The sequence below is a fragment of the Chinchilla lanigera genome, unplaced genomic scaffold (genome assembly GCF_000276665.1).
Source record: "Chinchilla lanigera isolate Chin_1 unplaced genomic scaffold, ChiLan1.0 scaffold00015, whole genome shotgun sequence".
In the NCBI taxonomy this organism is placed as follows: domain Eukaryota; kingdom Metazoa; phylum Chordata; class Mammalia; order Rodentia; family Chinchillidae; genus Chinchilla; species Chinchilla lanigera.
In genome coordinates this window covers 27,176,733-27,198,217 of record NW_004955416.1, presented here as the reverse complement: position 1 = coordinate 27,198,217, position 21,485 = coordinate 27,176,733, and the positions used below count along the sequence as shown (strand labels likewise).

At 44.3% G+C, this 21,485-nt stretch overlaps 1 protein-coding gene across 2 annotated transcripts in view; it reads left to right on the top strand.

The window, feature by feature from the left end:
• The window catches only part of Adamts17 (ADAM metallopeptidase with thrombospondin type 1 motif, 17), a gene marked incomplete in the record, with an annotated part of 306,761 nt that overhangs the window by 236,609 nt on the left and 48,667 nt on the right, over positions 1-21,485 (top strand). For both annotated transcript variants that reach the window (XM_013512523.1, XM_013512522.1), the window contains 3 exon segments: positions 2,531-2,688; positions 5,579-5,738; positions 7,972-8,107. In XM_013512523.1, the coding sequence (XP_013367977.1) occupies positions 2,531-2,688; positions 5,579-5,738; positions 7,972-8,107 (454 nt within the window).

Genomic DNA, 21,485 nt, shown 5'->3' with positions numbered 1-21,485 from the left:
TGGACTTGCCAAGAGCTCACACAAACAAATGTATCTTAGGTGCTTCACTCACTGGAAGCTTTGGAGATCAGTGAGGCTAGGTACTTGTTTAAGGATATACAGAACATGAAACCTGTAGCCATGAGAACCTGGAATTTGTTCTCTTTGAAAATAGGTCTTAGATTTGCACGTTTCAGCGATGTCATAAAAGTCTAGACTGATGCTATAACTGGAAAAGCATGGGAATTAAAAGTTGCCAGAGCAGTAAGTGCATTAGGCTTGGTCTAGGAGGTTCCAGTCTCCACTTCTACAATTTAATAGCTGTGTGTCTTTTGGCAAGTGACTTAATCTCTCTGTGCCTCCATTTATTCATCCGAATGGGGAAAGTAATCCAGAGGGTTACTGGGAAGATTAAATAGGTAATAGTATATGGAAAAGCTAAACCAGAAAATGTGTTCCTTGCAAAGTGGTTTGCAGGTGATGATGTTGAAAGAGAAAAACAAGAAATTGTGAGACTCCCACATTCTCACCTCTTAAGTAGGCAGGAAATTTCGGTTGTGGGTAGAATTTCTTGAAGGGAAACAGATTCAGTTCCAAGTGGTAGAGCATTCTCTTTCCTAAGCCTTCCCTGGAGTCCTGTAATCCTTAACCACTCACCGTCCACAGCCACCCCGGAGAGAAACCCCAGCCGGAAGTCTCTGTACTGGAAAACAGGCCTGCCCATTTCTCTTGGAAGCTCGTACGATGGAGGAGCCCTGAGCTCGCATCTCCTCTATGTTTGCCGAGCCCAGGGCATTCTGGAGATGAGGCTCCAAGGCTAATGCCCGCCTAGCTTCCCTCCTAAATACCAGAATATGTTCCAGTGAATTGCAGGGTATCCTTCCTACATAACAATGACAAGAAAACAACAGAATCTCACTGCAGGTGTCCCCCTTAAGAAATTGTAAAACTTCAATCCAAATGAGAAGGTGAGCGAAAACCCATTCCCTGCTTATGGCCACTTGGCACACGTGGGCTGCGTGTCTGTCTGGGCTTTGTCCTAAGCAGACATATAAGCAAGCAAATCCGGGAACCCAAAGCCCGCTGAGCTGGAGTGTGAGAGTGACCAACTGCCGTAACCAGCCCCCACTTTACCCCCTTAAGCAGCGGCTGAGCATTACTGCCACATCTATAAGCAACTGGGGTCTCCAAGCATAAATATTTAACGGAACAACAACTGATTCTGGAAGGAACATCCATTTTATCAGTGGAGGAGCGTCAGTCCCTTAGGAGAGGTTGGCGTTAGGCTGCCCTATTTCCAAAGCCCCAGGTAGGGAATAGTAAAATAAATGGATGATTTCATTTTTTTTATGTCTGAATAACATTCCATTGTGTATACATACATCACATTTTTATTATTCCTTCATCCTTTGATTGGTACCAAAGCTGATTCCATCATAGGGGTTGTGAAGAATGTCACAGTATATGTGGACATGCAGATATCTCACTGGCATGCTGACTTCATGTCCTTTGGATACATATCCAGAGGCGGAATGGCTAGATCTTATGGTTGATCTTTTGTAGTCTTTTGAGGCACCTCCACACTATTTCCCATAATGACTGTACAGATTTGTATTCCCACCAACAGTGGATAACACACATCTTTGCCAGCATTTGTCACTTTTTGTTTTTTTGACAATGGCCATTCTTACTGGGGTGAGATTATTCTCATTTGTGGTTTTGATTTGCATTTCCCTGGTGTCTGATCCTACTGAGCATCATTTCATATATTTATTGGCCATTTGTATTTCTTCTTTTGAGAAGTGTCTGTTCAGATTGTTTACGCGTTTTTTTTGCCTGTCCTTTGCAGCAAAGTGGATGGAACTGGAGGACATTAAATTAAGTGCAATAAACCAGACAGAGAGAGACAAGTCATGTTCTCTTTCATATGTAGACATGTTAAGAAAAAACACTGACTTGATGAAGAATAGTGATTTCTAGAGATTGGGGAGCATGGCAGGAGATGAGGAGGAGAAGCTTCCTTTGATCAGTATCCGCTGTACGCGTGTATCGAAATATCACCCAGAGCCCAAATAAAATGTGCAATGAATACATGTCACATTTTAAAAAAATTTTAAATGAATGGATGAATTTTGCTAACATGGCAAAACCTGTCTGATAGCTTTAGACATATTAAAACAGAATTAATTTACCGGACAGAAAACCCCTCTACTTGGGTAAGTTGAGCGCGGTGTGACTGGGCTGTGGTTAACTCCATGCTTCCCTGACTTTCCCACCAGCACTGTTTGAGCTGGTTTGGAGACAAGCAGCCAGTTAGAAAGTGCGGCCATCCATCCCAGCAGCTGTCTCTCCTGTGAGCCCAGAGCCCTTTGCTCCCCGTAAACTGGGCTTCTGTTCTCAGTGCATAGAGAGCTCTCCCTCACTATAGAGCCCACTCCTTCCCTCAAGGAGGAGAGACCTCTGGCCCTTTCAGGGCACCCAGATTCCCTTTATTGCCCGGCTGCCCCCCGTCCTCACCCTGTCACTTCTTAGTGTTCAATTTCCTTGCCAGCTCTCAAAGACTCCAGTAAGAGATCCATCAACAGCGACTGGAAGATAGAGCTCCCGGGAGAGTTTCAGATCGCAGGCACAACTGTCCGCTACGTGAGAAGGGGGCTGTGGGAGAAGATTTCCGCCAAGGGACCAACCAAAACACCCCTGCATCTGATGGTAACTTACTGGGCTCGGGCACTGGTTTGCTTCTTCCGGGGACCCTGGACGCAGGAGATATGCTAGATCCACAAGGCTTCCTGATGTTCATACTATTTCCTCCCTCTACTTATCTAATCCCTCCTACCCCAGTACTTCAGACTTCTCTCAGAACCCGCCTCCCGGCTCTGCACTTGAGGAGCTCCTATCTTCTTCAAAGGGAGCTGTCTCCGAGAAGGGAATGTTCAGCCACACCAGTGACAGCCAAGCAGAGCTGGCGTCATTGAGCAGCCTGCTCTACTCAAAGTCTGTTTTTGTATCAGCTGCTGCAGGGCATCTTTCTGCCCCACAGTAAAAAGCCATCTTTTAGGAAAGGACTGTTGGCTTGGAGGCTAGACCAGCACCACACAGATTTGCCAGACTCAGCTTATGAGAAGCATGTGGGAATCAGGAAGGAGAATCAGGCGGTATGGTGTATTTACTTCCCAGGTGATCTCCAGAAAATTGTGTAGTTGGGCCTGGCTCAGGTTTCCTGGAGAACTCAATACAGGTCACTAAGCCGTTGGCTCTCTATCCTTTTTAAACATAAGAAAGACCTCCAGGGCAAGTCATTCCACTGTTTCGTTCTCAGGCTCCAAGAGTTCTCCTGGCCAACCTCTGATTGCTCTTAATTATTGATAATTACTGATTTCCTGTCTCCTTCTAAGGAACGGAATTTATGGCAGCTCATGCACCTGTCATCAAAGCACACTTTGTTCTCAGTTCCTGCCAGAGTCTCTACTTACAAGTTCTTTTGCCCCTTAATTTGTGATCCCTGGCAACCTGCAGCTGTTCAAGGTTAGGTGACACCTAAAGGATTTCCTGACCGCAGCCCGGGGAGCCTGCTGGAGCCCTGCCCATGACCACCAGCACCCAGTACAAGTGTTGCCCCATGATAGTGTTAAGCCCGTTACAGTTTCTCGTGAGACAAAAGCCAGCCAATTTCCATGGAAATCCACCAGTGCAGTACTAAGCTCACTAAATCCAGTGCTATACTATTCCTGCAAGTAGATTTCCGGGATCCAAGAACCTATGTGAAAGGCTGAAATTGTTTCCTGGTCAAAGTCATTAGAAGCGGTCTTCCTACTCTAAGCCAAAAGCAGAGAGCTAGAAGGGCCAAGAAAGGAGGCAAAAGGCAAGGTAAATTGTGTACAGAAAACATCACCTCTCAGCATGTGAGTTTGCTTCCTCTAGCAAGCACCAAGATGAGTATGTTTCCCTTCTTTACTAAAATCTTTTGTAAACTGAGCAGGTTGTCAGCCCACTGAAACAAATAGCCAGCCTTGAGTCATCCAGGACGTGATAAACAAATCTCAGAGTAAGGCAAGTCTTGCATGGCTGAAGTTTCAGCCCTTGTTTAATATTAATCATTTTTCTCCCTTGAAACATGATTGTCACGTCACGTTTTTAAACCTAGAAACCAGGAGTGCCCCTTTGCTTCTGTGTACAAAGCCATCGTCCCCAAAGTGGTGTACATGTTGGTCACAGAATGAGGAGCAGCAGGAGTCCTGGGGACCTGCATTTGAAACCAATTACATACATGCACACGCAAATTATACGTGGCTACAAAACTGCATAAAATTGGTTTCATATGGATTCTCCATCCACCAGTCTTATTCCCACTCTGAAATAATAAAGATCTCTCTTTAAAGATTTTTTTTTTTTAACTTTAAGGCACTTTTCCAAATGCATTAGTGCAAGTCTGTTAAAGAAGATGTTTATGTAGTTGGGTCTGCTTCTAGCACTTCTGCTCCCACCCCACAGTTCAGCATTGGAGGCCCTCGTAGGGAGGGTGGGGAGATGGCTCCTGTTGTCTGGCGTACTTTTGACCTGGCCTGCCCACGTCTAGATAGGCAGGCTGTGTGCTGCGCCTCTCCTGGGCCCTGTGGCTGGAAGTGTACTTGCTAGCTGCTGAGCCCAGAGCACTTACTGGCCTCAAGCTTAGCCTGAAGACACATCATCCACTGCCAGGCCACTTTATTCTCCTGTGGGAGGGCGTGCTGTACCCCATAAGGTCTAGGGAAATAAAGCCAGTGGTGTACCTTGTGGCCCTGCAAGGCCTGACACACCAATCCCAGACCGTACAGCCTCCTGGATTCTGCACACTCACCGGGCCTGCACAAGCCACAGGACGCCTCCCATGAAATACGATAGAACTGTGCCAAGAATATAGCTCAGCAACACAGCGCCTGCCTGGCAAACGCAAGGTCCTGAGTTCAATTCCCAGTACTAAAAAAAAAAAAAAAAAAGGAATATCATAGAACCCTCTCTCTGCAGCTTTACCCTACTGAGCATTAAGGGCTGACTCCCATGGCAATGGAAAGGCTCTCGCTTCCTTGGACTTCCAATCAGATGTTCCCCAAAAATCCCTTTTGTGGGTTGTATTTTGCCATTGAACCTGACTGCACCAATCAACATAGCAATGACTGGTGTTGGGGAAGTGAGCAGAGCGACCCTACTTGCTGTCTAGGTAAAAGTGGTACATTTGTGTCTTCCATGGCTGCAAGTGCAGCTTCTTCCACATGTGGAAATGTGCACTTTCTTCCACATGGAGCAACTGTCCTTGAAAAGTGCCACCAAGGGCCCACACAGGTGCTGCACCCCAAACTGCCCATCTGAACTGGTCCTCTGGGGTAGGAAAGAAGGGAACTCCCGGATGACAGTATGCATTCTTGTCATACCCTAGCTGGATACCTGAGCACTCCACAACTGAGATAAAAGAGCACCCCTCGATTGAACCTGTTTCGCACCCCCAGAAAAGAGCTGATTCTTCCTAGAAAAACGGCTACAATGTGACTTGGTTTGCACAGTTAGCAACTTTGTGGGATTTTGGTCCCCCTCAATGTGGCCTTCTAATTTTCCATTGATCCAGGTGCTGTTATTTCACGACCAGAATTATGGGATTCATTATGAATACACCATTCCTGTGAACTTCACTGCTGAAAATCAAAGTGAACCCGCCAAGCCACAGGATGCCTTGTTCCTCTGGACCCACAGTGGCTGGGAAGGGTGTAGTGTGCAGTGTGGAGGAGGTGAGCTGCCCAGTGGTGGGCCAGTGGGTGTGTGGATTTGCTGAAGAAAGAAGCGGGGGGGGCTCGGGGCCTCTGTGGTCATGCACAGAGTATGGGGAGTTTGTAACCTGTAGTTCCATGAGAACTTAGCCACATCCCAAGGAAAGTCTCTGCAGAACGTGCAGACAGGGCCTTCCATGAATGATTTCCCCAACCTCAGCAGATGACTTATCCTTTCTACGGCTGATTTCCTCACCTCTGAAATAGGAGTTCATCCTTTGTGTCATGTCCTAGAGATTGTAGGATGAGCCAAAGAGCCCATCATGCTGCAAGAATCAGTGCAAGTTATGGGTATCCTTACTGAGTTGGCAAGGTACAATAGAAAACCTCTGTAAACTCTCAGCCCCGTGGAACATTGTAGTCTGATGGACATAGCTTTAGGATGAAAGGTTAATCAGGACTTTGGATGCCTACTGAGACTGGGGATTGGTGGGGTGAACCCAGACAACTCCACCTACCCCCAGTCCTGAGCAGCTGTTGACTGCTGAGATGCACTTGTCAGACATCTGATGTTAATGATAGTTGGCCACTTAAGTGACTCATCCCTGTTTTCATAGGAAGGAGATACAGCCATGGCATGACTGAGCCCATCAGACATGCCGAGGTCAACTGTGAATTCTTCCATGCACCTTGGCTAACTGCCCTCGCTATTGGCTTGTGGTCTTCTCCTCCAGTAGCCTCTTGGCAGTTGGCATCATTTCCATGGTCCACCATTAGCCCTGTCGTCAGCCCACTCTGTACCTCTTTCTGACATGCTCCCTTTAGTCTTTTACTCTTGAACCTATGGCACACGAGCTGCGGCAGGCTATTTGTTATCATTGAACGCTTTAAAAGGTTCACTGTCATGGCCCTGCCCCTCTGTGCTCATGACCTTCCAACCTCTAAGTCCAGCAGCCAACACTGATGCCTGTGACTGCAACCAGACTGTCCTCCCCGGCACCATGCTGCCGACTAAGCACAGTTAGCAGCCTCTATCTGATTGGGAGATCTGTCCTGCCCTGTCACTGGGGGCATAGCGATAGTTCTTCATGACATGGGTGATTTCCGGCTCCCTACAGTCGGAAGAACTGGTACCAGAGCTGAATGCTGGCTTGCGATGGCTCTGTGTTTTCAAGGATACAGCTGACCTGGGGTGCTGCTGCTCCATACTTGTACAAGGCTGCAGTTATGAGCAGTAGGAACTGACAGTGTGGCTCAGGACTCCATAATTTTGAGCCATCTCTCCATGACAGATTCCCCAGAAGACAGAGCCTGCAAAGACTAGATCCAAATAATTGTGCTTCTCAAATAATAATGATGATAGTAATATGGTAATACAAAGTGTTAACTGCCTGCCATGTTCTGTTTTAGGCTCCTTATATGTGTTAATTAATTTTAACAATATTGAAAAGCCCTAAGACATAGGAAGGTTCAATAAAGCAGCCCACCTGAAGAAACTGAGACCCAGAAGCATGGTAGTGAGCTCTTGATGCTGTGGTCATTGTAATACTATTAGTGACAGAGGCCACACTTAACCCAGATGGCCTGGCTCCAGTGGCCACCCTCCTAACTGTCAGTCATTCAGCCTCCCTGACAAAGTCATGGCCACATGGCCACACGGTGTTCAGCATGCTTTGGCAAGCCATAGAAAAGGCTCTACCAGATAGAATGAATAATAAGATAATGAATTTGCACAGCTGCCCATGAGCATTGATGCTTCATATCAGCTGGCTAAGTGGACAGGTTCAGGTCAACCCCGGAGGGCCTGCTGGGGGCGTGCAGGTCTGTGCATCCTTCATACCAGCTGTTCTGTTCCTCACTTCTCCCTAGCAAGCAGCAATCCTCTAATAGGTAGTCATACTCTATGATGAGGTAGATGTACAGGTATTTAATTGAGACCAGATCGCCAAAGACCTTAAACGTCAAATGAACAGATCAAACGATTGGCAGTCATTGATAGAAATGAAAGACCCAAGTCAGAACTTTGGCCTTGATGAATCCCACACTGTCCAAGGACACAGCTGATGTGAGGTGTTGCTGCTTTTTCATCTTGTAGAGTTTCTCCTACCCCGAGCTGTCTCAGCATGTTGTACACAGTTCTCTCTCTGCACACTGGTCAGTCGTTGCTCCTGAACGCTCCTCCATAAGTGTGAAGCAATGGCCTTTCCAGGTGTGTGCAGCCACCGTCTCTCAGCTCCCTGTGGTTGGTTTCCAGGGGAACGCAGAACCATCGTGTCATGCACACGGATCGTTAACAAAACCACAACTCTGGTGAATGACAGTGACTGTCCTCAAACAAGCCGCCCTGAGCCCCAGGTCCGAAGGTGCAACTCACACCCATGCCAGTCACGGTAAGGATCCACCAGGTCTGGGGCAGTGGCGCCATGATTGGGGGTGGTCGGGGTGGTACCCAGTTAATACTGCAGCACTGTTCTCTGTCATGTTCTGCTACTATTGCTGAGTAATTCTCCTTGCTCAAAATAGTCATGTCATTGTGACGGGGACACAGTGTGAGATGTGCATCATTAGATAATTGTGTCATTGTGCAAAATCAGTGTGTGTAGTTACACAACCCTAGATGGTGTGAACAAAAGACACAATAAATACTTAAATTTTAAGAATATATTACAGGCTGGGGATATAGCTCAGTGGCATAAGCACCTGCCTGGCAAGCACAAGGTCCTGAGTTCCATTCCAGTACAAATACATACATACATACATAATATATTACAGTGCAAAGCGTATTACCATTAATTCCCTTCTGAATACTCCCTGTTGCTTCAAAGACACATATCCCACCATTCTTGCCACTTTCTGAAGCAGTTCTGGAATAGCTCTTTCGTGAATGACCTTAGTTGCTACCTCAGTGTTCTGAATCAATTCAGAACATCTATCTTTCATGGTATTTTGACTTTCGGGTAGAGCCAGAAGTCACACAGTGCCAGATCTGGTGCATGAGGGGAGTGAGGACACTGTTCTTTTCTTAGGAGCCTGCCTTTCCATTGGGTGGCACTCTGCAGTAGTGTTCATCATATTTTTGATCACAACTCATAAGGACATCCCAAAAGAGGACTTCTGGAGCTGTTTCCACAATTGGCAAGAGTGGTCATGTGTGTTCATAAGGGGAGGGAATATTTTGAGGAGGATTAATGATAATGTAGTACTTTTTACTATACTTTAACTGTAGTAATTTTAAAATTTATTTTTAAAATGTATTTTTTGATCGCCCCGTGTACCTACATGGTATAGCCTATTACTCCTGGGCCTTGATGAACCGTACAACCCAAGATTAAATCAAGCAGAAGAGAAAATTATACAGTCAGGGGATGCAGTAAACAGGAGATGTGTGGGGCTGCTGCTGGTGTAGTAGGATATACTACTTTACCAGAAACATTTTTATAAGTACAAAGAATATACCTGTAAAATAACAACAAATATAGCATGGAAAATACATAAACCAATAACACAGTCATTTGTTATCTTTTCAAGTCCTGTGTGCTGCATGTAATTGTATGTACTGTGCTTTTCTACACCTGGTAGCGCAGTAGGGTTGTTTACGCCAGCATCATACACACGCATGACTAATGTGCTGCACTATGACATTAGAGTGGCTACAGTGTCACTGGGTGATAGGTTTTTTAGCTCCATTATAATCTTATGGACCACTGCTGTACATGTGGTTCATCAATGACCAAAACATCTTTATGTGGCACATGGCTGTATGAAATTTCTGCCTACTAAGCCAGAAATCTGATGGAAATACACAATCATAGCTGCAACGCAGGCTGTAGGTGACATTTCATGACATCTCACAGAGAAAAAAGTAGCCATTTTTATCCATTTTTGGCTGGTACCCATCATTCCCCTGTACACTGGAGGAGAAGGAAATAATGTTTGAGACTGAGGGGCCAGGTGTAAGTGTGCCCAAGTGTTGATATCTGGTTGATCTGGCCCTGTGGCTGAAAGGAGTGCAGCTCTCGGTATTTATTGTTTAGAATGCATCTGAACTTCTGGCCCCAGATACCATGACCACGTTACTCATGTGCTCCTGAGTGAACTCCTGGGTTTTCAACTGAGGTGACTGGGTGAAAGGTGTTCATCAGTCCCACCTCCCTCCCTCTGGTCATTCCAGTGGGCCTGTGCGTGATACCTCTGCTATGTGGTATGATGTCACCCACTGGCCTCCCATTTGCCATGAGTTGAGGTAAATGGTTTCTGTTTTGTGATTCTGTGTGTCGTGTTTAGGCTGGCCTTTCATGTGGAAGTGTTTAGGTTCCTTAAGCTCAACTTGCACCACTCACCTGATGCAAGAGTTGCACAAAGTGTTTGACTTTTGCACCAATCCTCCATGCTTTGTCAAATGAGAGAAGGTAAGAAGGAGAGCAAAAAAGTAAGACTTACATTGATTTTTATATGCTCCGTGGAAGGTTGAGAATGAAGGGGTGCTTAATGCTGAAGGCCTTATGGGGGAGCTCCCTGGGGAAGGTGTTCTTGAGCATCTTGGGTCTGAGCAGCCACCTCTCAAACTTACCAGTCAGCGAAACAGTCACACCCAACAAGCCAGAGGAGGAAGGTGCCTCGGCAGTCAGACAGGCCGCAGTGTCTCCTCCTGAAACCAAGGGTGGCCAGGACCTTGTGAAGTGAGTGGACAGTAGTTAAGGGACCTGTGAGGAGAAGTTGCCTGGGCTCAATAGCATGGCAGAGCAAAAATGCCTTAGGGAGCCATTCAGGAATTAAATTTTTTAATCAGTTATGTTCTCAAACTATTTTAATATCCATACCTTTCTAAAATTACAGGCAGAAAGCAAATAAAATAAAATGTGGAATGACAGTACTGTGGCTGACATGAGACACATCAATAATGAGGCCAGTACTCTGTTTCCCTCCTCTTGCAGGAGGAGCACCGCACCCTGGCGGAGCTCTAAGGAGTGACGCTTACAAGCTGTCAGTCAAGGGTTTCCCTTCCTGTAATGATGGAGTAGCTTGCGTGGGAACAGCCCTTCTGTAGATAACAGTGAGAACTCTGGAGAAAATATGAAGAGCAACTATCGAAGAGCTAGACAGGAGCCTGGCAGGGTGGCAAATGCCTGTAATCCCAGCACTGTGTGAGGCTGAGGCAGAAAGATTGCAAGTGTGAACCCAGCATGAACAACTTAGCAATGTAGTGAAACCCTGTCTCAAAATAAAAAAGGTCAGGGGATGTAATTTGTAATTTGGCGTGAAGACCCTAGGTGCAGTCCCCAGCACCTGAGTACACACACACACACACACACACACACACACACACACACACTTACAGAGCAGCCAGAAAACAGAGAAGTAGATGAATGGGAGAACAGAATGGCACTGAATGAATTTCCCGCGTTGACAGCTTATTGATTAAATGAGGTCCTCACTGGATCTGAGAGGTGGATAAACTGATAGATATTTGCCTGCTTGTCTTAGTTACTTTTCTCTCATTTCTGAGGCAAAATACCTGACACCCCAAGTTAAAGGGGAAAAGATTTATTTAACTCACATTTTGTAGGAGTTTCAGTCCATAATCAGCTGGCTCCAGGGCAGAGTGGCTCATAGCAGAGGGCAACAGTTCATGACAGTAGAAGACAGCAAAAGCAGTAGAGGGAGAGAAGGGACGAGCCTCTTCCTGTCCCTTATATTGTATCTACCCTACACGGATGAGAGTGAGTGGTGCCAATCCATTCAGTGGACTGATCCAGCAGCCACCCACCTTAATCCCAGTGTTGCGCTCCCAGTCACACACTAGATTCAGCCACCTCTGAAAAAACCCTATGCCCGCATGAGGCTGTGGGGGAACATCTAGACACAAACCATAATTTCTGTCTTTTACTAGTAGAGCTGTCAGAGGAGAATGTTCAGGGCATACATAGCAGCTGGAAATTGAGGAGAAAAAGAAATCACAAAAAAAGACCTACAGAGGAGGATTCCCAAATTCTACATATACTATATTTTTGCCTTTCTGGGCCACATATGGTTTCTGACATGTTTTATGTTCATTTTGTCATAACCTTCTAAAAATGTAAAAAGAAATCAAACTTAGCTCTGGAGTTGTATAAAAACAACTCTTGGCTGAACTTTGCCCATGAAGAATAGTTTTTGCCAATTAGATTACTGTTCACTGTTGCTTTGTCACTGAGACGTTGCGATCACACCGTCAGCAGGAGCCTGGGTGTTAAAGGTAGGCGCTCTGGGAATATGTTTTCTTCTTATACAAAGAAGAACCTATTGTCCTGAAGTTTCTTTTATTGCCTAATGGTCAGTCCTTAGCATCTAGCCTAGCACAAAAGCACATAGAATACCCGTAAACTCATCCACTCATCGTGGATTTCCTGAACACCTGCCCTTTACCAGGCACAGTTCTAGGGCCCAAGATATTTACAGGTGAGAAAGATGAACAAGGCCTCTGCACTCCTACAACTTGAGAAGCATGAGTTTCCCCCAACACACCACTCTACTTTCAGTGCCTTCCTGGCCCTGAAATCATGTGATGGAGACTTAGAGAATTTCCATAATTAGAGGAGGAAGTGAAGTTGTGAAAAGTCAAGAGAACACCTGGAATTTGCCTTAAAGCCTAGAAATAAAATGCCTGGATGTCTGCTCTAGGCTGGTTTTGTTTGTTGAATTTGAACCATCTGGTTCCTTTAGTGCTACTTGAGATAGTCATCTAAAACTGAATTGCCATAACTCATCAAAGAGTGTTTATTATTTGGCTAAAGAAATGTGATAATAAATTCGAAAACTCTTGCAAGTTAGACACACATACATGCACGCACACATTGAAACATATACATATAAGGAATATATATAATGTACAGCTCTTCCATCTATGTATAATATACATGCATATCTGGACAATAATATTTTGAATGGCGGTAGATCATGAACTGCTTATCATGAGCTTTCATAGGAACCTGAAGTTGTATAAGTGGACTCAAGCTAGTAAGTCCTGTAAATGGAAATGAAGAAGTTGGTCTCTTAAAACTGAGTGGTAGAAAAATGGAAGAAGATTTTCACACATAAGTAAAACTGCCCTGCATAGGGTGGGTGGAACTTGGAGATGAGAAGGGTCTGGAGAACAAATGTCTGTTTCAGATGGGGTGGGCATGATCAGAGAGCAGGGCCCAAGAACCTGAGGGTGTGAAGTTTATTTGAAAAGCCAAAATGCAACCCACTGTTGAACCTGGCAGAGTGAAAGAGCCTCTCTATATTATTGTTACTCTTTGACCTTTAAAACAACAGAGATGTTTGTCTTTTTCCCTCGTATTTTCCTTTATTTCTCCTGATCTCGCTTTAAGTTTTTCAACCCTCTTTTTCCATTGAGTTCCCGACAGTCTCCTTCACCTTCCCAGCTACACACCATTAGCACCTCTTTATTTTAATCCTGTGCCTAGCTCTGTGGGTACTTCTCCCAAACCCTGTTGTAACCATATGGAATGTGGAATCCGACACACAAGGAAGATGGCCTCCCTCCAGCATCTTACACACCAACACAAACAGTCGGCAGACCTGGCCCCGACATTGGCAGGAGAGGCAGAAATCACAGATCAGCTCAGCTGTTGTGACTGTAGCCAGCAGCCTTCACCTTGTTGACCACAGTCTGCAGGGAAGAGGCCCCCTGTCATCAGCATCCAGAGAGCAGTGCTCTATGCCAGGCCCTGGACACCCGGCCCAGCTCGTCCTGCAGCAGGAGGCAGGGGCTACCAGTACAGTGGGCTTTATGCGGTGCACAGAGCTCGTGCTTTACCAGATCTAACATTTTTGTACTCTTTTAGAGCTTATTAGCCACTTGAGAAGCCATTCCAAGTTATTAGATATTTCCCTATAGTATTTATGATTTGAACTTCTTCCCAGGCAGTACATGCTGTACTGTACATTGAATTAGGGTGATTCAGGAAAGAACATTCAACAACTTACTGGCAGTAGAATTGAATAGTCATCTGTGAGGAAGTGTATTTGGTTTTTAAATTTGTCCTCGTCGCTCAATTATCTAAAGCAGACTGGCCTTGTTTGGGGTTAAAATTGAATGGAATACCACATTTTCTTATTAGAACACACTCTGTGCGTGTGCATGCATACATATGTGTGCAGTGGGAGGTTCAGACATCATGACTTAAGAATGAAGCCTGAAACTTGTGGATCTTTAGCTATAGCTACGATTTGAAAGGACGCCATTGCTTAATCCATTTCTTGCTGGTCTGAAACTGATAGTTTTCCTCTCCTTCTGTCTCCTAAAATAAAATGAGTAAATGGAATTGTGAATAGCGCTATTGGTGCTATTGGTCTGCCTATTAATGGTATATGAACAGTGATGTTATGTGAATGTAGGAGAAATCTATGTTAGTGGACTTCTGGAATTTTTTTCTGGCATTGTCTAAAGTTTAGGACTTCATCTGAATTTAAACAATAAAGTTTTGAAATTTTTCCTGATTTATATATTTTTTATTTTTATTAGTGCATGTTTGCAGGAAGGATCAGACCCATCATGGGGAGCTGGTGCATGTATATAGCACATTTTCATTCTTTTTACGTCTCCTTCCCCTACCCTTCCTCCTCCCTTATATAAATTAGGAAATGGACCAAGGTGAAGGAAGAGAAAGTGCTGTAGGCTACTTTTGATTATTTGAGTATCCCTCCCTTTGATTAATAAGAAATCTGTAATCAGAAATCTGTAAATTTCTGTGATTAATACAGAAAACAAGCAAAATCTCAGATACCTGTTTCACAGGTCACCAGATTTCTCCTGATGGGAAATGCTTTTCATGAAGACTCTGGAACTTATCAAAAAAGGTCCTTCCTTCTTCCTGAATTATCTAAGTAATAAAATATATGGACCACTAAGCATTTGACATTTCCATCTGACTTTTTTATGCAATAATTGCAGGAAGGGAAAAAGGTAAAATTCTATTTGAGGTGCAACCCAGAACAATAGTTTGCCGACCCCTGACTCCTGCCTTAAATTGCAGTTTCTTCTTGCTTTGCCCACTCACATGTCGGGACCACACCCTCGGCATGAGCTCAGACTCTGAAGGTACTACTACCTCTGGGTATGTGGGTTGTTTTGTTTTTTTAAATTATGTGAAGGAGGACACAATTATTATAGTGAATTTCCTTTTATTCTTTTATTACAAAGTGATCCATCAGAAACGAAGGGAAAATATATATTCTCCAGGTTTTAGAAGAAACATCAGACCACAGAAGAAATGATTCTGTAGTAAAAGTAACAGTGAGAGGTTCCCAATGTGTAGAACTGCTCAGGAAGTTTCAGAAAGGAGCTCAAATGTGCTTGGCGGCTGCATCCCAGACCCTTTGGCCTTGGGGCCAACCAAATGTTTTTCTCAACAAGAGTTCTGTGCTGACTCTTATAAGAATGCACAGGCCACAGGCAGGGAAGATTGTTCTTCTCTCCTTAGATGGATAAAGGGAGAAACATGTATCTCTCCACCTGCTAGATATCAGGTATGCCGGGTTCCTGTTCCCCAAAGTTGAAGCATGAAGTGTAGCAAAAAACGGGGGTTAAGAGTAGGAAAAAGATATGGGAGAATAGGAATAGCTCCTGAGAGACAGGGGGTCATCCCAAATGGGTTGCCAACAAACCCACTTTTCTGAGAAAGTTTTATAGACCAAAATCATGATGATACACAGTGTATGATATGCGGGCTTCCCAATAATATAAGGGAAATGTTATAACTCCCAACCTGCTAATGTCTGAAACACTGAGTTTGTGTTCTCTAAAATGGAGGAATGAATTCTAGGAACAACAGAGGTTAAGAGTAGGAAGAGTTGATTGAGAGAAACATAGCTTCTGTCTAAGAGAAACAGAAGAGGACCCAGAAAGTGGGCTGCCTGCAGACCTCGCTTCTCGAGGGCATTTTATGGAGCAAAGCCACAAGGTGAGGCAGGTTCAAGGTGGGACAAAACTAGTCAACTAATAAGATTATAAGTATAGTTACTTAGGTAATATGGATCTAATGGGAAATCGCAAGGTGAGAGTGAGCTGGTACGAAGCTATGGTGAACCAATAAGATTACAATTATAGTTGCTTCGGTGTTATTGATTAATTGGGGATCAAATGGGGAAGCAAGTCACATAGCAATCGCACTAGGAAGGAACAAGGATTTTCCAGGAAGGAATGGGCTAGGGAGGTTTTGGTCCCCCATCCAAAGCAGCTGATGCCTATTTAGAAGGTCAGTCACTGCTGTTCATCCTCAGGGGAAGTGTGTGCATATAGTGATCCTCTCTTTCTTGAAGCCTGGCCTTCAGTGAATGTGCCTCCCACCACAACTGTCTTCGGTGCAGAGGGCCTAGCCCTGTCTAACTGCCTGTAATATTTGTAACTAACTTAGCTGTCTACAGTAATGAGGTGGGTACAACGTGGGTCAAAACTGTAATCAACCAATAAGATTACAAGGATTACAAGTAGATCCCCTTGGCTAATATTGATCCAATATGGCCAGAGATTTGAGTGATGGAGTGGCCCTGAGCCAGAAGAATATATCTCTTCCAGTTACTAGTATGGGGCCCTTTGGTATTTCCATGAAGGTAGCTTAAGAAAGGAAATCTCCCAAGCAGTAGTTCAGAGCAGGGGTAAAAAAAATACTGAGCAGTTAACTCCTTCAAGGCCTGCAACACCTAAGGAATGGGATGACAGTGTGCACCAATGAGAAATTAGAATTGAGAGAAGATACCCCAGTATTGAAAAGGAATGAAATTTGCGTAGCCACAACATTCAGAGTGAGGCTGGGCAAGATGATGGGGGTGTCCTTGTGTGGGGGCCACAAGGCTGCCTTGGCACAGGCGTTCTTCCCTGGCCACCGTGGGGGTGGATGACCTCACCCCCTTCTGTGAATCAGGGCACCTCCTGTTGGAGTGCCGAGGCTTCTCATCCATATTCAGACAGGCTTGGCGAGGACTCGTGGCCTTTGAGGGCATTCCTTTGCCCAGCGCCGCTATTGCTTACACTTGAAGCACTCAGACTCCATCACCCTCTGGGTTACCTTGGTTCCCCTTGGTGCCGCAGGCTTTCTCAGGAGCCTTATCAGGGAGGGCCAGCATGGCTTTAGGTTGGCTTTTCTGCTCACTCAACTTCCATTTCCTCTCTTTGTCTTCATTTGTTCTCTTCAGGTATTAAATACCATGTAGCCCCATCAAATGATTGACTCATCCCAGCTCCTGGGCTTTGTTTTTAGAACCTTCTCTTACTATCTGGAGCTGACTGGCTAATAAAATACTACTCGGGGATAATTTGTCCCTCTCTAGACTCCATGTTTAAATTAGTGTATTCACGGAGTGCCTCCTCAAGCCAGTGTTGGAAAGTTCCTCCATTTTCATCAAAGCGCTAAGTGATGGTATTTAGGGCCTAAATAATGGGTCAGTCGGCTGATTACTGTTATGTTCAGCGGGGGCAGGGTTTCTCTGAGGGGGACTGAGTTCCCTTGTAGTGACCCTCTGCTTTGCTCTGGCTCCCTCACCTTCCCATCGGCAAAGAAGAGGAAGTGGGGCGGGACTGGCTCAAAGCTGATGCCTCTGTGGAAAATGAGGAACTCAGGACTGAAGTGATGCCAGCTGAAAGCTTATTCCTGTGAGCGCCTGAAGAGCTATCTTAACGGCAGAGTGGGCTGCAAGATAGAGTTTTAGGGTATACTCATAGGGATAAACTGGTTTCTAAAAATAGCCGTTTTACTGATCGGTGCAATCTAGGCCAATCAGGGTCTTAGCCTTTGTTTCTAGGGAGAGAAAAAGGTCAATTAGATGTTGAGTTCCCTGAGTCTGGGACATTCTGGTGGGCAGACCTGAACCTTGTATGGGGTGGGCTCAAGAGGTTGTCTTTATCCCCTGGAGGCAGTGATGGTGCAGGTTGGTAGGGAGATAGCCTATGGGGGGGGGGGGAGGTGACATGAAGAGGTCCTCAGCTCCAGTAGCTCGTGAGGAGGGACGAGTTCTATGGCAAAGATCAGGCTTTTGCTAGAGGGCCCATAAAGGCTTAGATAAGGTATTGTCTCTGGTGGGTCTGTCCGCAGGAGTAAGAATTAGGTCACAGGAAAGTTACGGGCATCCCCTGGGTCAGCCGCTGACCTGTTTGGCCCCAGAATGTCCCCGGGTAAATCTACTGGGGATGTAGCTCAGCAGCACAAGCACCTGCCTGGCAAGTGCAAGGTCCTGAGTTCGATTCCTGGTACCGAAAAAAAAAAGAGAAAAGAAAAGGGAAACAGATACCAAATGTCTCTGGCCTGTGTGGGCACCAGGGCTACCTCCTTTGGAACTCTGGATCTTCCACTTTGGCCACACTCTGTCTCCCAGACAAGGGGTCTGGAGCTAGGGTGCCTCACTGGCTGGACACCTCTGGCCATTATAAAGTAGCCTAACATGGCAAAGTCCTGTTCTAGGAGGGATAGTAAGTGCTGTCCATGCACTCCACCCACCCAGAGACCTCAATAAAACCCTGATAACATTTTCCTATGTGTCTCTTGCGGGTATCTCTTGGGAATCCTGACTGCCAGGTGAATAACTTGACAAGTAGTCTTAAGTCATGAGCCACTACCTGGGGGAAGCAAAGCCTCTGGGTCCTGTTAGATTTTTGCCTGACCCATTCCAAGTGGGACAGGTGGAGCTCTTCCATAGTATGACTCAAGTGATTGGCAGGGTGCTGAGTCATGTCAGCTGTGTCTGTTGTGCATATCCATTCCCATAATTCACTCCTTATACTTGGATATGTGAGATGCACTCCATATGCATGAACCGTTAATGAGCTCCCAGGGAAGAAAGACTCCTATAGGTCATGCAGGAGGATCTGGCACACATGTGTCCAGGTGTGGAATTTTGTAATTTTCCAGGGCAGGCTCAGGGGTCTTTGTTTTTCTTATCTCTGCCTCTGAGTAGTAAGCCTTAGGACAAAGGGGAGGACATTGGCCCCGGGGTGTTGCTTGTGTTCAGGTGTGTGGAGGGGACTGCATAGAAAGGTGAGTGGGCTGATCATTACATGATTATTATGTATGTATGCAAATGTCACATTAAATGCCATTAATTTGTACAATTATTATGTGTTAATTTAAAAATTACAAAACTCAGACTCTGAAAACTATTAGAACATCTCAATTAATGGAAAGATGTCCCATTTTCCTGAATGGGAAGATTTGTTAAGCTACCAGTGCTGCACAAATTGACCTCCAGTGTAGCCCTTGTCAGAATTCTGTCTTTATTGCACAAAGGGCAAACAATCCTAAACATGTGGAATTACAAAGGACCCTGTGTAGCCAAAAAAATCTTTAAAAAGAACAGACCTGAGTTCATGCTTCCCAGTTTCAAAACTTATAAAATCAAAATCTAAACAGTGGGGTACTATCCTGATCAACATAAGAAACAATGACATATAATTGAAAGCTCATAAATAAATTCACATTTACTATCAACTGGTTTTCAAGAAGGGTGCCAAAAACATTCAGTAGAGACTGTCTTTGTCTTGTCAACAAATATTATGTCTTTTTAACAAATCATATTGGGGTAATTAGATGGATGTCTGCATGCAAAACAATGAAGTTGATGTTGTCTTGACACTGTGTATAAATCTTTACTTTAAAAAGCATCAGGATTCTAAGATTTAAATATATAAGACTCAGAAAATACTGTAAGTAAAAGTTTGCATGATTTGGATTTGGCAGTGATTTCTTAGATATGATAGCAAAAGCATCAGCAACAAAAGAGAAAGTAGATGCACTGGAATTCATCAAAATTTAATGCTTTTGTACTTCAAAGGACAACATCAAGAAAAAGAAAATAAAATCCAAATTGGGAGAAAATTTTCAAATCATAGATGAGGGATTTATATTTGGAATATATAAAAAAACCACAACTCCATAATAAAATAATGCATAACCCAATTAAATACTGACAAACAATCCAAATAGATATTTCTCCTTATCTCCTGTCCAATACACACACGAAATAATGTTCAACATCATTAGTCATCAGAGAACAACATATGAAAACCATAAGATATAACTTCACAACCATTAGGACAGTTGCAATCAGAAAGACAGATAATAAGTGTTGTTCAGGATGTGGATAAATTAGAAACAACATACATTGAGGTGAGAATATTAAGTAGTGCAACCACTTTTGAAAACAGCCTGGAAGTTCCTTAAAAAGTTGTATTTTGAATCACTGTTATTATACTAATAATTCTGTTCCCATCCATAAACCCAAGAATGATGAAAACATATCAACAGAGTAGCTTCTACATGAACATGTATAGAACCTTAATTTATAAGAGCCAAGAGATAAAAATATAGCAAAAGGGGCTGGAGATATAGCTCAGTAGCACAGTACCTGCCTGGCAAGTGCAAGGTCCTGAATTTGATTCCGTGTGTGTGTGTGTGTGTGTGTGTGTGTGTGTGTGTGTATGTATGTGTGTATATGTATATATATATAAAACAAATGTTCATCCCCCAAAGAATGGACAGACTGTGACTATCTCTATTCACCTTTAAAGGAATAAAGCACTGATGATATATGCTACAACATAGATAAACCTTTACATATTATGCTCAGTGAAAGAAACCAATCACAGAAAGTCACATACAAAATTCCATTAAATGCCTACAATAGGTAAATCTACAGAATGAAAAATAGATTGGTGGGTGTCTAGGGCTGAGGAGGATAGGGAGGTAGGGAATTGGGAATTGATAACTAAAGTGTACAAGATTTCATTTGATATAACAAAAATATTCTAGATTGTGGCTTTTAAAACCTATCAAATTACATATTTTAAATGGCTAGATTGTGGGAGGAGTTATATCTCCACAAATCTGTCTAAAAATCTCCAAAAAATGATGTATTTGTCAGTTGTCCATTGCTGGAACAAAATATTGAACATCCACAGTTTAAAAGAGGAGAGTTTAAACTGGCTTATGGTTTCAGGGGATTCAGTGCATGGTTGGCTGGCTCCATGGCAGAAACATCATGGTAGAAAGGCATAGTGAAGAAAAACTGAAGTCCTTGGCAGCTATGAAGCAGAACAAGGGAAACATGTCAATAGGAAAGAACTGGTGACTTATATAATACCCAAGGTCATGTCTTCTTGACCAGCCAGACATGCCCAATCCAGTAAAGTGTGGATCCCAATATAGTCAAGTTGACACAATTAAAGTTACCATCACAAATGCACAATTATTATTGCAGACTCTTAGAGCTTCAGTCAAGGTTGCTGTGAACCAGCCCATTCCCCAGAGCCCAGGTGGTCTCAGGATTCATAGGAAGCTCTGGACAGTCAAGACCCTGGGCTAGAAGATCCTAAGTTTCCACTTTCAAACAATATCAATAGACTATCTTACTGGCCACTCTTATAGTACCTGCACTGCTTAGCTCATCATCTCCCACTATAAAGTGCTAGCTTTCTCCTAGCACCTTTGCTCGAGATTCTTAGGACAAAGGGATTGGTGCAATCAGCTGACCTCCAGTTATTCTTGTGTGAGTAGTGCTTTCCCCTGGGCTGCCTCTTGAACCCCCTCGGATGCTCTACACATTTCCTTTGGAGGAGCTTTCTGGTAAAGTATGTGCTCAATGTAGTTACTATTTCCCAAAGGTACAGTGAAAGGAGACAGAGCTCCTCCCAGTGCTAGCCCTCCTGTGGCCCCACAGAAGAGCCACTCCACAGCATCTTGTTAAGATGCTACACAGGTGGGCAGGTTGGGTCTGAAATTGGAGACACCCCCCACA